Below are 14610 nucleotides of genomic sequence, written 5' to 3' on the forward strand. Positions count from 1 at the left end.
ATGGACTGTTTAAATTAATGACACTAGCTTCTATAAACCCTGACATCCCCGCCAAACGTAAATGTGAACCCTGTTGGAAAGACCCTCTCTTATGAATCAGGCATTCCTATTAGATAATTTTGACATTCCCAGATGTTGGATGGAAAGTGGAAAGAAAAAAGTCTACCCAGTGGTTTCACTTGAGTCCATTGCACCACTTGAGGGCTATACTAAAGTTAGAAGATATGGTCTTGTTTAGGAGAGAGATGGGAGTAATATTGGACCCTTCATCTAGATGTGACATTCGATTGCGTGTTATCCATGACAACTCCGTTATGTGCAAGTTGTTTGTAATCATTTACCCTAAAACCACATGGCAATGTCAATCTTGTTCATTCGCATGTCAGCTCTTCCGAGATAGAGCATGTGCAATAGGGGTGCTAACATGACAAGTGCATCTCATGACAAGGAAAAAGCCCATTGCTTCCACTGAAATACATATGGTTATGAGAGGTATCTTCAGATGTCTTAGAGAGCGAATGCTTGCATGTAAATCAGTAGAGTATTTGCATATTAGATACGACTGGGATAAACAAAAGCCGTGAAATTTACATGAACAGCACTAGAATGGCATTGAAGAAATTACCCCTGGATTTCTTATTGAGCGATCGGTAATGAACCCAAGCAATCCACTGATCCAAAACCTGAGCATTTCTAAAATGGACGATTATCGCCATTCTTCCACTGTAACACTACATTAAGCAAGATGAATATACATTCAAGAGAGATGGAATGGATGGATTGGCTGCTGGCATGCACACACTACACTGCTTAAGATAAACGTCAATCATGGACGTTTACAGCTGGAGCAACTAGAGTAAAACGCGCAGACTTTCAGATCTACCATTCAAAGTGCATGTTAGTGCAAGGATTTCTTGAACACTAGCAAGAGCAGATGGCTAGTCTGGGATACTCAGTATCCTGGATACATCTTTTACGGCGTATGCTTCGATAGCACCATGTCTGTTGCTACATGTGCAAATACTCCAACCATCGCATAAGAGAGCTCCATAGCTGTGAGTCTTAATCTTTTGCAATGATCCGTGTCTGTGTTAATGCGAGCAGTTCACATAGGGGCACACAGCATATCAACATTACCTACTACTACTCAAATAAATGCATAACAAGCGAAATCTGAATGAGCTTGAGCCCCGTTTTCTCCTGGTAGGAGCGGTTTTAGACAACCAAAAAAGCACCAAACAATTGCTCTCGTCTGGCAGTTACTTATTGTCACTATTGCTCAACTTTTTGGGGACCAAAAAAAACATGGCCAAAAATCCACCAAAAAGCATGAGGTACCCCCTCATGATTTTCAACAAAAATCAAAGGATCGCATTTTTCACCTTGATAATGAAGACTTTTACTATGGTATATATTAGATCAACATGCTTCCATCGATTCAGAGCAACCCCTAAAAGGGCTTTTGTGATATCTTTAGTTGCAAAATCCCGATATTTTTGCCAAAAACCTCATTTCATATTTTCATAAATTGCTCAATAAGCTTCTTAAAAACATATGCTTTAACTGGTATTATTAGAAACGCCTTGAAAAGTATTCCAGAAATGCATTAGGAAGTATTTTTTTTTTTTTGTAGGGGAGACGAGCTCCAGTTTTTATTTAAAGTCCTTTAAATGTCGTGCTGAGGGATAGAAAAGACTGGATATAGAGACAAAGGATCGGATGGAAAATGGGTTGGAAAAAAAAAGGTGACAGAAGAATGAACGAAAAGGTAAAACTGAATACTTACGAATCAAGATTTAACTCGGCATCCAAACGAGCAAGAGAGCGAGCAAGGCGAAGTTGAACGGTGTCAGCGATGAACGGGGTTCGGTCGAAGATCCAGCGCCAATGCGCTTGCCAAATTGTCAAAAGAGTAGTTGCGAATAATTGAGGAATAGAGAGTTCATTGAACGAGAGAGAGGGATCACGATTAAGAAAAGGGGAAGAACAGAGTAAAATTTGTTGTAAGAAATGAATCAGATCAACATCAGAGATTGATGGAGAAGCAGAAAGATAGGTGTGATACATGTATCGCCAGACCAGCAACTTGGGAGGGCAGGAGAACAGAGCATGTGTGATATCCTCCGTGGGAGAGGCAGGGCAGATTGTACAGCGGTGAGAAGGGTGATTGTCAGGAATGCGTAGATGTAGGAGGGCTCTGGTGGGGATTTTTTCATATATAGCCCGATACCAGACCGTGCGAGCAGCAAGGGGAATTGCGAGTGTCCAGAATGAGCGCCATTGAGGAGGTTGGAGAGGAGAAAGAGAGGAGGAGGAAGAGGGTAGGTTTTTGCGTAGTTTTTTAAAAAAGCGGATGCTGTTGAGTGGCAACCGACTACGCGAAGGCGAGGAAGAAGGAGGGACGAAAATGCTACGGCAAAACGCCCGCAGAGAGGGAGGTTGATGAGGGTCTAGGGCTGGACGGGGAGCAATGAAGCATTGCTGTGCAAAGAAAGGCTGGAATATCAGTTGACGAGAATTGATGAAATCAGCAACACGTTGGGAGACAATAGGATGGCTAGCAAATTGGAAGGAAGAACGAACACGAAGCACCTGATGATCAGCATCTAACCGGAAAATGTCGCTTACAAGAAGCTTCTTTGCAACGTTGGAGCCGTCTAAGAGAAGATTCGGTGGTATAAAGCTAGATGAATAGAGAGTATTAGTAGTAGGTGGTGAATGTAAAAGAATATCATAGAGAGGAAGTGAGTAGCAAGTAACAGCATCAACATATAAGTTATGACGCTCTGTTATCTGGAAAAGTGACAAACAGGACTGAAGATTAGTAATTGGATTGAGATAGCTGTGTCGACGGGCATTAGGAAGTATGCGATGATCATCGCAATTTATATAGTCGATTATCTCAAATTAAGTCGACCAAGTCGAAATTGACCAAGATTTGTCCAATCTTAAGCAGAAAAATATTAAGCGGGGCTAAATGATTTGACGGCTGACAGAGTTTATTACCGTCGTCTAATCATGACAACAATCAATATTTATAAATCCAACAAGAAGTTGTTGCTTATTGAATTGTACTAGAGCTTAGTTGGGCCTAGTTTTTGTTAATTTTTTGGAGATACTTAAACCCAATAGATATAATCGTAGCAAAATATTCAACCAAACACGATACCTAATGCGAGATGTCAATTTGCCATCTTACCAAAGTGTTATGATCATCGCTACCTGGTTCTATCGTCAACGCAGTAACTAGATATGAAACAGTGGAACTCAGGATATAGCAAAAGCTCTCATTGAGCATCAGCGAGTTAAAGCAGCAATAGTCTTGACTCTGCTGCTGCCACAAATTGACAGGTACATGGTGACTGCCTGAGAAATGCACTGATCCAGCAGGATCCCTCTATCTAATTTTAAAGAGAGCCCCTGGCAATAAGCTTGTCTTTTTCAACTACTGCATGTCAAATTAAATATGCTTCGCAACTCAACACAGCTGAAGCGAGTCTTGCTGAATAAATACAATGCTCCCACAGGATGCGGTGGGATCCTTAGTGTATGTCAAAGATCCCTGTATTCCACTACTGCACCTGGTAAGCTAAACACATGGACCAGTCATGTTGGAGCCAAATTTCTGAATGAACAAATTAGACTTTGAAATTGGAGCCAAAGAAACCAAGATCAATGGACAAGTGCTCAGCCGAGATGAATGGACCAACATTTCGCCCACAGTTTTATCAAAAGTGAACCGCAAATTACATTTACAGCCTCAAAACCCCATTTCCATCATTCGTCAATTGATTGAATCCAACTTCCAAGGTTTCAAGACGTACAACGACTTTAGTCCCGTTGTCACTACAAAGCAAAACTTTGATGATTTATACATCCCAAAGGACCACCCCAGCCGCACCAAATCTGACAATTACTATTTCAACAAGGACACAGTGCTTCGTGCTCATACATCAGCTCATCAATTGCAAGGCTTAGCCTCTGGTGAAAACAAGTTCTTGATCAGTGGTGATGTCTATCGTCGTGATGAAATCGACTCGTCTCATTACCCTGTGTTCCACCAAATCGAAGGCTTCTTTTACTTGGATAATGATCTCGACAAATTGGCTGCAGAATTGAAGCGCATTCAAGCTACAGAAACACCCAACATTGAGGTAGTGGATGACACTATCATTAAACCCGAAAACCCTTATCAAGATTGCCACTCACCAGAGGCTGTCGATTTGATTTCAGCACATTTGAAGCATTCAATCAACTCTATGATCAGAAATCTGTTTGCTGATGAAAAGGACTTGAAGGTGCGCTGGATTGATGCATACTTCCCTTTCACCAGTCCTAGCTGGGAGGTGGAGATTCTGTACAAGGGCGAATGGCTCGAAGTATTGGGCACCGGTGTGGTGAATCAAAAGATCATGAATCAAGCAGGCCTCGATAACAAGATTGGTTGGGCTTTCGGTATGGGCCTGGAGAGATTAGCCATGGTTTTGTTTGGTATTCCCGATATTCGTCTATTTTGGTCAGAGGACAAGCGCTTTGTGGATCAATTTACTCCTGGAAAGATCAACAAATTTGTTCCCTTCTCCAAATATCCCCCCTGTATCAAGGACATTTCATTCTGGTTACCTGAAGGCGAATGGCACGAAAATGACTTTTGTGAGATTGTGCGTGGTGCAGCAGGCGATATTGTGGAGACGGTGGAATTGGTACGTAGTCATTGTGTGCTTGAGTGTGGCTCTAGGCTCAATAGCGTTGCATTAGATTGATGATTTCAAGCATCCCAAGACAAATAAGCGTAGTTTGTGTTATCGCATCAATTACAGATCCATGGATAGAAATGTGACAAATGATGAAATCAACGAAATTCAAGAAAGAGTCCGATCTGTTGTACAAGATGAGTTTAATGTAGAACTTCGATAAACTGAACTCACCACAATCAACAGCGTGTACAATACGACGCGCTTGTCGAGTCGTGATTATTCGTGTCGAGTTGATACATCACAAGAATTAGAAGCAAACACAGATATGTAGTCTACGCAACTAACTACAAATAAACAGATGATCTACTGTATGTGATGTGGCATGTGATGGGTTTATATATGTACATATATCAAGCGGTATTCTTCAAATGATGATTATGACCCATTAAATGACCGAATGAAGAAAATGTGTATAACAATTCCCCCTGCTTCCCATTTCGCTCTCTTTCACTCACTCACTCACTCTCTCTCTCTCTCTCTCTCTCTCTCTCTCTCTCTCTCTCTCTCTTTCTTTCTTTTTCTCATTCAATAATTTTTTTTTTGGTGTGCTTGAAGCTCGACAATTATACTAAATGGATGCTCAGGTTGAGGTAGTTTCTTCCTTGTCATCGTCATCTGCTGCCGCTGCTATTTATCGCAAAAAGTAACTTTCATGGGGTTCCATTAACAAAACTTTTTTTTTTCTCACTCGTATCCTCATTCTTGTATAGTAACAACAACAGTACGCTCGCAGTATTTTCCTCCCTTGAAAACATCAACACCAACACAAATGCAATGAGCCAGAAATTACACAGCATTCTGCCTCCAAAAAGACGCTCTATCTCGCAAGATCCAAAAGACAAATTTTACGCCATTCATCACACGCAACACACGGACGAAAATGACAACGAAAACAGCGAGCCCATCTCTGCAGCAACAAAAGTTAAAAAGACGAATCGTGGTCGCAAGAGAATGGGTGATAAAACGACGGCAGATGGTGTCGCAGCAGCAGCAGCAGCATCCTCTTCATCCTCATCATCTTCTATGCAACAACAACTCATCAAGCAGCAACGCAAGAAACCACGCCAACAATCAAAATCGCGTAAAGACCAGCATTCCATACCTTCCCTGTATCAAACATGCGTAGGATTATGGCCAAAATCAAGCACATTGGATGACCTTGCTTACGATCAAGTCAAAGCCATGAGTGATTTGCTCAAGGTCAGACTGTGTCAAGCTAAATTCAAAATGATGGCAAGACTCGATCAAGACAATGAACTGTTCACCTTTCTATCCAACGAGTATGTGCCACCCAAGCCTACTGCTCGTCAACCTGTACAGCTCGTATCGAGAAAGAGACAGAACAAGTCCACCATGTGCTTGGTGGGTAATGGTAAGAACCTCTTTGCTCGCAACAACAAGTTCAACAAGCCTGATCAAGCAGGGCCTTCCTCCACTGGGCCTGCTGCTGTGCATGCCTTGAATGAAACTTACGACACTACTGCGCTTGGTGGCGGCTCTATTACAACCTCACCCCAGAGACCAAAGAACCAAAAGGAGCGCAAGCGAAAGACGCCTAAATCTGCAACGCCCAAACAAAAACGTGTTACAACACCAAAGAGAAGATCTGCTGCTGCTGATGTAGTACCTGTTACTTTGTCAGATGGCTCCTCCTTTTACGTGTGTGAACCATGTAACAAAAAGTACAAGAATCGAAATGGCCTTGCCTATCATATGGAACGATGCAAGTACACGGATAAATCCAAGCTCCCGTCTCACCAACCACCATTACAACAACAGCAAGAGCAAGACCCACAATCGCAACCAGAAAGCACTTCCCATCATGCTGTTTGCTGCCAACAACAGCAATTGGAGCATGCGACCCTGATCCAGTGCGATACGTGCCACAGCCATCTCCATGCTGACTGTGTTGGTCTGTCTGACGACGTGCTAGAAGAGAGCTTCTACTGCCCTACTTGTAAAGCCAACCGATATCATGTATCTGAAGCAAGTCAAGTTGGAAAAGACTTATTGCAATGTCTATTAGAAGCACAAGCAAGCGACCGAGATCAGCAGCAGCAGCAGCAACAGCAGATGGCTATGCGGCAAGACCATTTCGATCAGATACAAGAGTTCCTCAATCATCAGACACCTTCTCAACAGCAGCAGCAGCAGGATACGCAAGAAGAAGACGAGCTACTCAGCGTATTGACAAACCAAGGTGAAGAGCAATCCTCACAACTTCATATTTGGGATGATTTCAATGCGTCCTTTGACAAGAACAACACGGGAGAGCAATGGAGTCTATTGGAAGATGATGAACCATTTTCCAACTATGACACCGATATACCTAGTTCAGCATGGAATATGAGCGACATTGGCATGTTTGGTCAGCCTCCTTCCCTGCTATTCTCTGATAACACTGTCAATACCAATGACGATGCAAATGCACCTCTGATGAGCGATTTATCCACTTCTATGCCATTGAACGACATGTCTTCCACGACGCCTATTGCTTGTGGGGGCCCCACGCCTTTGGGTGATGTGTCCACTCCTTCTGGTATCTCTTCCAACGCCAATACACCTATCCAAACTGCTGATGGTCTATGGTTTCAATTTGCCAATTTCGAAGACGACTATCAATGTGAAAATTAACTGTTATTTGTCCCCCCCCCTCTCCCCTCCCCTTCACATATACGCATCAATAAATGTCATAATTTATTTTGTTTATTGAAAGAGTGTTTCTTCATGCTTCTTCTTTGATTTAACAGTGCCAGGCTTTCCTTGGGCATCTGGATGAACAGCCAATTCGTGTGGGACCTTGGAAATGCTTGATTTTGCGAGCATCTGTCTGAGGTCATACATCACATCAGCATCCTTGTTAGATAAAAATGTGATTGCCACACCAGAGTTACCAGCACGACCTGTACGACCGATACGATGGGTATAATCTATATATAAAAAAGCAATGAGTACAGTGAGATACAGCATACGATGCCTATACATGCCTTCAATGGTCTTGGCCATGTCATAGTTGATAACCAAAGACACGTTCTTGACATCGATACCACGACCTGCCACATCTGTCGCGACCAGCACACCAGCAGAGCCATTCTTGAGCTGCGCCAGAGCCAATTCTCTCTGTTCCTGAGATTTACCACCGTGGAGGGTCACTGCATGCTGGCCTGATCGATTGATCGTTTTAGACAATGTATCCACGCCACGTCTTTGATTGACAAAGATGATAATGGGTGGTGCAAATTTGCCAGAATTAAGAATCTCCATAAGACGATTACTATAAAGCAAATCGTGTTAACATGCATCCTCCATTACAAACACATACTACATACGTCTTTTTGTTCTCGTCGTTGATCATTTCCACACGCTGTTCAACAGACTCTACGGCTTGACCTGCTTGACCAATCGTGACCACAGCTTCTCGGCGCAAGTACTTCTTTGCCAAGCGTTCAACAGCAGGTGGCATGGTAGCTGAAAACATGGTGGTCTGTCTGTACTTGTAGCCTTGAAGAGGCTCCACTTGCATCTCGTCGTCGTTTTCAGGCTTCATGTTGGTCACTGGCAATGCGTCCAAGATAAAGTTCACATCGGCCTCCATGCCCATATCAATCATGCGATCTGCTTCATCCATCACTACATAGGTACATTGATTCAACACGAGAATACGTCTGTCCAAACAATCCTTCAAACGACCAGGTGTCGCAATAATGATCTCGGCACCATTACGTAAATTGAATGATTGCTCTTCAATAGCATGACCACCTACGATGGAGACACAGGTGAAGCCCAGTGGTGTAGCAAATTTGATGGTTTCCTCTTCAATCTGCTGAGCCAGTTCACGGGTAGGAGCCATAATCAGTGCGTAAGGACCCTCTGCCATGTTTTCTTCAGTGATCTTGGGGAGATCCGAAATGTAAGTCAGCAAGGGGATCACAAACGAAGCAGTTTTACCAGAACCAGTTTCTGCAATACCAATAATGTCTCTGTTCTGGATACCAATAGGGATAGCTTGCCTCTGGATAGGTGTGGGCTCTGTATATCCCACACTTTCAATGACCTGCAGCATCTTTTCAGGCAGGCCTGATTCAGCCCAGGAACGAATGGGATGAGGAATGTTGCCACCTTTGGTCGAAATGTTAAAGTCCTCCTTGAAGATACGCCAGTCTCTCTCCTTCATTTGGTCTAAAGGCTTCTCAGTCCAATGACGCTCATCCCACTTGGCCTTGGCCTCCTTCTTGATGGACATTTGCTTCAGTGCCATGGCTCTCTCCACCTCCTCCGTTGTTCTTCGTTCTTTCAACAGTCGATCATAGAATTCAGATTGCTGCTTCTTTTGCTCCTTGCTGTCAATACCAGCCAAATGTCCTCGTCCAAACATTTGCGCATTGTGTTTGTTGGCGTACAAGGGGTTGAAATCATGCGACGTATCCTCTCCAGCGTCCCAGTCAAACACAAATTTACGTTCGTTCATTCTGCGAATCTTTCTCTTCTTGCGCTCTCCACCAAAGTATCTCTCTCGTATAGCTTGCTTCTCTTTCTCGGTCAATGCTGCGTCTTCATCTTCGCCCATTGCTGCGTCGTCCACACTGTCTCTCTTACTATCACGGCTTCTCTTGTTGTAATTATAATTACCACGTCTGTCTCTGTCTCTGTCTCGACGATCATCGTAGCGAGATGAGAACGAAGAGCGTGAAAAGTCTTGTGTTTTTCTGTATTCATCCTCTGCTGCCAGGTCAAAATTCTCTCTTGCCTTTCTCTCCTCTTCCTGCTTCTTTCTCTGTGCTTCAACTTCTTGCTGGCGTTTCTCCAGAGCTAGCTTAGCGCGCTCTTCCTTGGTCAAAAACTTGGGCTTCTCTGTCAGCTTCTTTTCCTCTTGCTTCTTTTGCAACAGCTCTTCAATGGAGATGGGCACTCTCTTCTTGGCAGGGGTTGCAGCGGAAGCTTCTGCAGATATCATTTTGATATCTTCGTCAATCACCGTGCCCTTGGTGCTGCTCCTATCCTTTTCAGAGCGACGGTCGTCTTCGTAGCGTCTGGCATTGCCATCACGATCTCTGTTGGATCGACCATCTCTGTAATCGTCGTAGCGTCTATTGTCACGTCTATCGTAGTTTCTATCGTACCGACTGTATTTGTCGTCGCTTCTTCTCGAAGGTGAGCCAGAGCGATTATATGAACTAGACATCTTTTTTGTGTAATAATGAATGAAAGAGAAGCGAAAAATTTAGTTGCTGACATTGGATGTCATGCCACTGTTGAGATAGGTGCCTGTAGTCATCATGGTGGTTGATATGCCGCAGTTGCCATAATAGCTTGGTTGATTGTGTCATTGGGAACAGAGATGGTATAAGATCAGATATTATATCCATGTAGTAATCTGCTCAAGTCTCTTCACTATATCAACTGAGAGATGACTCAGATCACTGGACCTCATGTAGATCTGCAAAGTGCCTGGTGATCGTTAATTAGCAATTACTGGATGAGTAGCTCAACGCGATCCAAGAGTAGCAGAGCAGCGAATGTTTACTCTTACAAATAGCTTAGCTATGCAGTCAAGGTAGTGTAAACAAGAAAACACTAGTAATTGGAGAACTCAGTAACAAAGATGACACACCACAAATCAGGGCTGCTTGTGAAACTTGTGTTATCAATTCATCTCTTATATGTTACAGCATATGACTCGAGTATCAAATTGAGTTACATTGATCAGAATACCCTATAAATTGAGATTATCTTTCCCATGCAACAGTTTGCTTCTTGTTCTCATTAGTATTTACCATGTCGACAACAGAGACAATACAGATAGCTGCCATAAAGACAGCAGAAGAGTCGTCGTCTCCGTCTTCTTCTTTGTCAGCATCCTCAAAGATCGACTTTTCAAGCACGCAGACTACCAATGAACAAACACAGCAGCCACAGCAACAACAGCAAGATCAAGCAAGCCGTCTTCAAAAGGCTAAAAAAGTAGCCTACACCTTGTTTGTTCGATACTGGTTTTTGCTTGGATTGGGCATCGTTATTGGATTGGCATGGGCGTTCCCTCAGGTGGGCAAAGCCAACGGAGACATCCAAGCTCAATATACGGTGAAATGGGGAGCAGTTATCGTCATTTTTTTACTGTCAGGTCTCGGCTTAGAAGTAAGCACCATGCTGAGGACAATTCTTCGGTGGCGTCTTCACTTGATTGTACAAGCCATCAATTTCATTCTGCTGCCATTTGTCATGTACGGCATTGTACGCTTCTTTATATCTGTGCATGCTAATCTGGATACGACTGTGTACAAGGGATGGATGATTGCGCTGTCAACAAGCACCACTGTCTCGTCTAATGCCATCATGACTCGAAATGCAAACGGAAATGATGGTGCAGGTATGCATACATCAAAGGTCTTGGTTTTTTTGTAGTGGGATTACTGATGTTATACGTAGCACTCTTCAATGCTGCTTTGGGCAATGTGCTGGGTATTTTTGTGTCGCCCGCATTGATGACAGCGTTTCAGAATGATCCCATTGTCTTTGAACCAGGCACTGATCGAGGAAATCCAGATTATTTGAGTGTGCTCAAGACACTGGGTAGCACAGTATTAGCTCCTTTGGTGGTGGGACAGATCATACGCTACCTATTTTCCGCACGGGTAAAGTATTTGGCAGCAAAGTGCAGGTTCTCCATCATCAACAGCTTGGCTCTGCTGTGTCTTGTGTGGTCTGTCTTTTGCGATGGCGTAGCCAGCGATGCGTTTACCAAGATGACTGGTGTCGACATTGTTGCCATCATCTTTGTGGATATTTTCATGTATCTGTTTGGCTGTGCAGCTTGCTTGTTTGTGGCAAGATTACCATGGCCCACTCGCTATGTAAAGGAGCCAAAATGGATTGCAAAATGGAGATTCTCGAGAAAGGATGCTGTGGCTATTATGGTAAGTCTTGTATCATTGTTTATAATAGCGTCTGCTTCAACTTTCTACACACTCTAGTATTGTGGTGCCACTAAAACTGTGTCCATGGGTATTCCTTTGATTAACGTTCTCTATTCGGATAGCAGCTACGGTGTTGTTGGTGTTCTGTCCCTCCCATTGTTGATGTATCATATTTGCCAGTAAGTGCCCCTCAATATTTGTGTGAATTAGGATCTGATCTACCTGAATGTTAGGCTCTTTATAGGTAATTTTCAGGTGCCCATGTTGAAGAAATGGATAGAGAATGATCCTGCAGAGGATGATATCCTCGATAATACAGAAGTTTTGCCTACTAGAGAGGCAGCAGAATCAATACAACTATCAACCATGAGACGAAGAGCCAACTAAATAAACTATCTTGAATTGCAACTTGTCTAGTAGTAGGATATGATTACTTTAATGATTTTATTGAGCACCCTCGTTCCATGGCTTTTTCGCAAACCATTCGATAGCAGCTATGGAGTTCCTGGCCATTGTGGCTTGAAGAAATGAATGAATTTGATCGGTAGTGCATACTGATACCAAGCTAACATGTAGAGACAGAATAACTGATATTGATAGTCAACATCAACAACAAAAGCCTTCTAAAAATGTGTTTGCATTTATGGGAGCCTCGTCTCCATCTCTACATACATACAATGGTGATAATCATCTGCTCAATTCACTCTGATTGAGACCATTGTCCTTGAATTTTATTTTTTCAATACGTCAGGTTAAATGCATAATGAATTAGTGATTGCTCAATGAGCTACCTCGCAACTAGCGCGATATACCGTGATGAATACACGCCAAGGACAACGAGGATCAACTTTCAGATATAAGCATCAACAAATTGTTGCTTGATACTCTACTTCATTTCAATGAGTATGTAGCAAAATTGACACATTCCGTCAACGTGGGCAATAACATGAACAATAATATTGCATCAATTGATCAGTTTCCAAAGTATGATGAACATACCAGATGAAGATGAATGGGAGGCTTGACAGCAAAACGCAGATTTAGATGGTTTTCTTAGAAGCGGCAACAAAGCAAGATATGATCAAGCAGTTTTTTTATTCGGCTATCACTATTTGAGGACGAAATGGCATACTCACCTTTGCAAGACACGGATGTAAGCTGTCTCTGTGTATTCAAGCAGGCGAAAGCGAGGAGGACAAATGGTTTCAAGTTCTCTAAAGTGAGAGTTCGTAAAGTTATCGAAAAATGACCCATTCTAGTATTTGATTACTAGCCGATCTATCTCGCTACGCTCGATGTCGGCGTCATCCTGTGGGCTCTCGCCAAAGACACTTTAAATCAGATATTATAACATTTTGGTATATCAATTAGATTTTATACAACCAATTATTATTAGTAAAAGAAAGATTATATCAGAGCCAGGAGGAGGAGAAGAGGTTTCTCCCTCAGCATTCTTTTTGCTTACATTGACATCATACAAAACCTATTATTGGGACAAGATGAAAGAAAATTTAAGATTTATTACGCAGCATTTGTACATCACAATTGCCATTTTCTGATAATAGAATTGTCATATCATTCGCTGCTGCTGATGCTCTTAGTAATGAGATAACGACATAAAGCTGGCTATGTGTAAATACAGGACTTTAGCAAGATCTACAGCAACTTTTTTCAAGTATTGTCATTGCAAAAGGCACCTTTATAAGGAAAATTCCAAAAAGAATACATTTGCGTTAAGCAATTTCCCTTTCAATTCCATGGTTCCGATTTAATCAGTATCGTAATTATCATTGCAATCATTAGAAAGGCATTTATGCCAGCCAGCAGCAGCAGCAAGCCGCCGCCAAGATTGATTCAAACTCAGTTTATTTTTTTATTTTTTTTTGCTCAAGATTGGACAAATATCATTTCTTCGACTTATTTAATCTATCTTTTGATATCCGACTATATAAATTGCGATGATTACACTATGTTTCCTAATACAGTCCCTGGTGGTAGGGCGAAGTGGTAGAACTCCCGTATGCCAACGGAAGGATCCCCAGTTCAAATCCTGGTGAACGCAAGTTGTTTGGATTTTTTGACGTAGTACTGATGTCCTCGTTTGGTGTTTTTGTACTCTTATCCATGATCTATATTTTGACGATTTCCGCAAGACTGTACTGGCTCTAGGAGTCGCACCTTATTAGTAGTAGATTTCTTTCCCAACTTAGTTCAAAAATATCTTATTCCCCTTCTTTGCAGACATTGGGTCCACCAACAGTCTTTTCTATCCCTCAGTATGACATTTAAAGGACTTTAAATAAAACCTGGAGCTCGACTCCCCTACAAAAAAAAATGTTTCCTAATACATTCTTGGAGTACTTTTCAAGGCGTTTCCAATGGTACTAATTGTAATAGGTGTTTTGAATGAAATTGTTGAGCAATTTGGTAAAATATGAAATGAGGTTTTTAGCGAAAATAACCATATTTTGCATATGAAAGCCTCGTAAAAGCGGTTTCAAAGGTTGCTTTGGATCGAGAGAAACATTTTGAATTAATACATACCATAGTAAAAGTCTTCATTTTCAAGGTGAAAAACGCGATCGTTTGATTTTCGAAGAAAACTATGAGGTATCCCTCATGCTTTTTGGTCGATTTTTGGCCATGTTTTTTTTGGTCCCCAAAAAGTTGAGCAAAGGTGTCAGAAAGTTACTACTACTCAAGTACAATTGTTTGGCGTTATTCCGGTGGCTCAGAAAGATCTACATGTCAAGATATAAAGGTATGAAAGCAATCAAATTTGGTTATGTTTATGCTTTACAGCTTTTATTTACACTTCATGAATCACATCTTGGGTAGTTGAAATTTTCTGGAAGGGTAATTGCGCAGCCTGTGCAATTTTTAATTCGAATAGGAGGCATATTGATTTTGTCAAAGCTAATTCATGCAAATTTTGATGT

At 42.1% G+C, this 14610-nt stretch overlaps 5 protein-coding genes across 5 annotated transcripts; 3 read left to right on the top strand and 2 right to left on the bottom strand.

Moving 5' to 3' along the window:
- Window positions 1–1782: 1782 nt before the first annotated feature.
- ATC70_008969 (uncharacterized protein) lies at window positions 1783–2858 on the bottom strand (the record flags this gene model as incomplete). The annotated part of the gene is made up of 2 exons (XM_064828211.1): window positions 1783–2793; window positions 2853–2858. 2 exons carry the CDS (start codon window positions 2856–2858, stop codon window positions 1783–1785), a joined length of 1017 nt encoding a protein of 338 aa, XP_064685413.1.
- Window positions 2859–3466: 608 nt separating this feature from the next.
- ATC70_008970 (Trimethyllysine dioxygenase) lies at window positions 3467–4917 on the top strand (the record flags this gene model as incomplete). Its single annotated transcript, XM_064828212.1, has 3 exons — window positions 3467–3584; window positions 3643–4703; window positions 4759–4917. The coding sequence occupies 3 exons, from the start codon at window positions 3467–3469 to the stop codon at window positions 4915–4917; spliced, it is 1338 nt and encodes a 445-aa protein (XP_064685414.1).
- A 412-nt stretch (window positions 4918–5329) lies between these two features.
- ATC70_008971 (uncharacterized protein) lies at window positions 5330–7391 on the top strand (the record flags this gene model as incomplete). Its single annotated transcript, XM_064828213.1, has 2 exons — window positions 5330–5400; window positions 5468–7391. The coding sequence occupies 2 exons, from the start codon at window positions 5330–5332 to the stop codon at window positions 7389–7391; spliced, it is 1995 nt and encodes a 664-aa protein (XP_064685415.1).
- A 72-nt stretch (window positions 7392–7463) lies between these two features.
- ATC70_008972 (uncharacterized protein) lies at window positions 7464–9939 on the bottom strand (the record flags this gene model as incomplete). The annotated part of the gene is made up of 3 exons (XM_064828214.1): window positions 7464–7687; window positions 7745–8031; window positions 8087–9939. 3 exons carry the CDS (start codon window positions 9937–9939, stop codon window positions 7464–7466), a joined length of 2364 nt encoding a protein of 787 aa, XP_064685416.1.
- A 593-nt stretch (window positions 9940–10532) lies between these two features.
- SOL1 (suppressor of los1-1) lies at window positions 10533–12058 on the top strand (the record flags this gene model as incomplete). Its single annotated transcript, XM_064828215.1, has 4 exons — window positions 10533–11124; window positions 11184–11671; window positions 11729–11850; window positions 11905–12058. 4 exons carry the CDS (start codon window positions 10533–10535, stop codon window positions 12056–12058), a joined length of 1356 nt encoding a protein of 451 aa, XP_064685417.1.
- Window positions 12059–14610: the final 2552 nt, after the last annotated feature.

Source organism: Mucor velutinosus, assembly GCF_035048745.1.
Source record: "Mucor velutinosus strain NIH1002 chromosome Unknown tig00001563, whole genome shotgun sequence".
Taxonomy (NCBI): domain Eukaryota; kingdom Fungi; phylum Mucoromycota; class Mucoromycetes; order Mucorales; family Mucoraceae; genus Mucor; species Mucor velutinosus.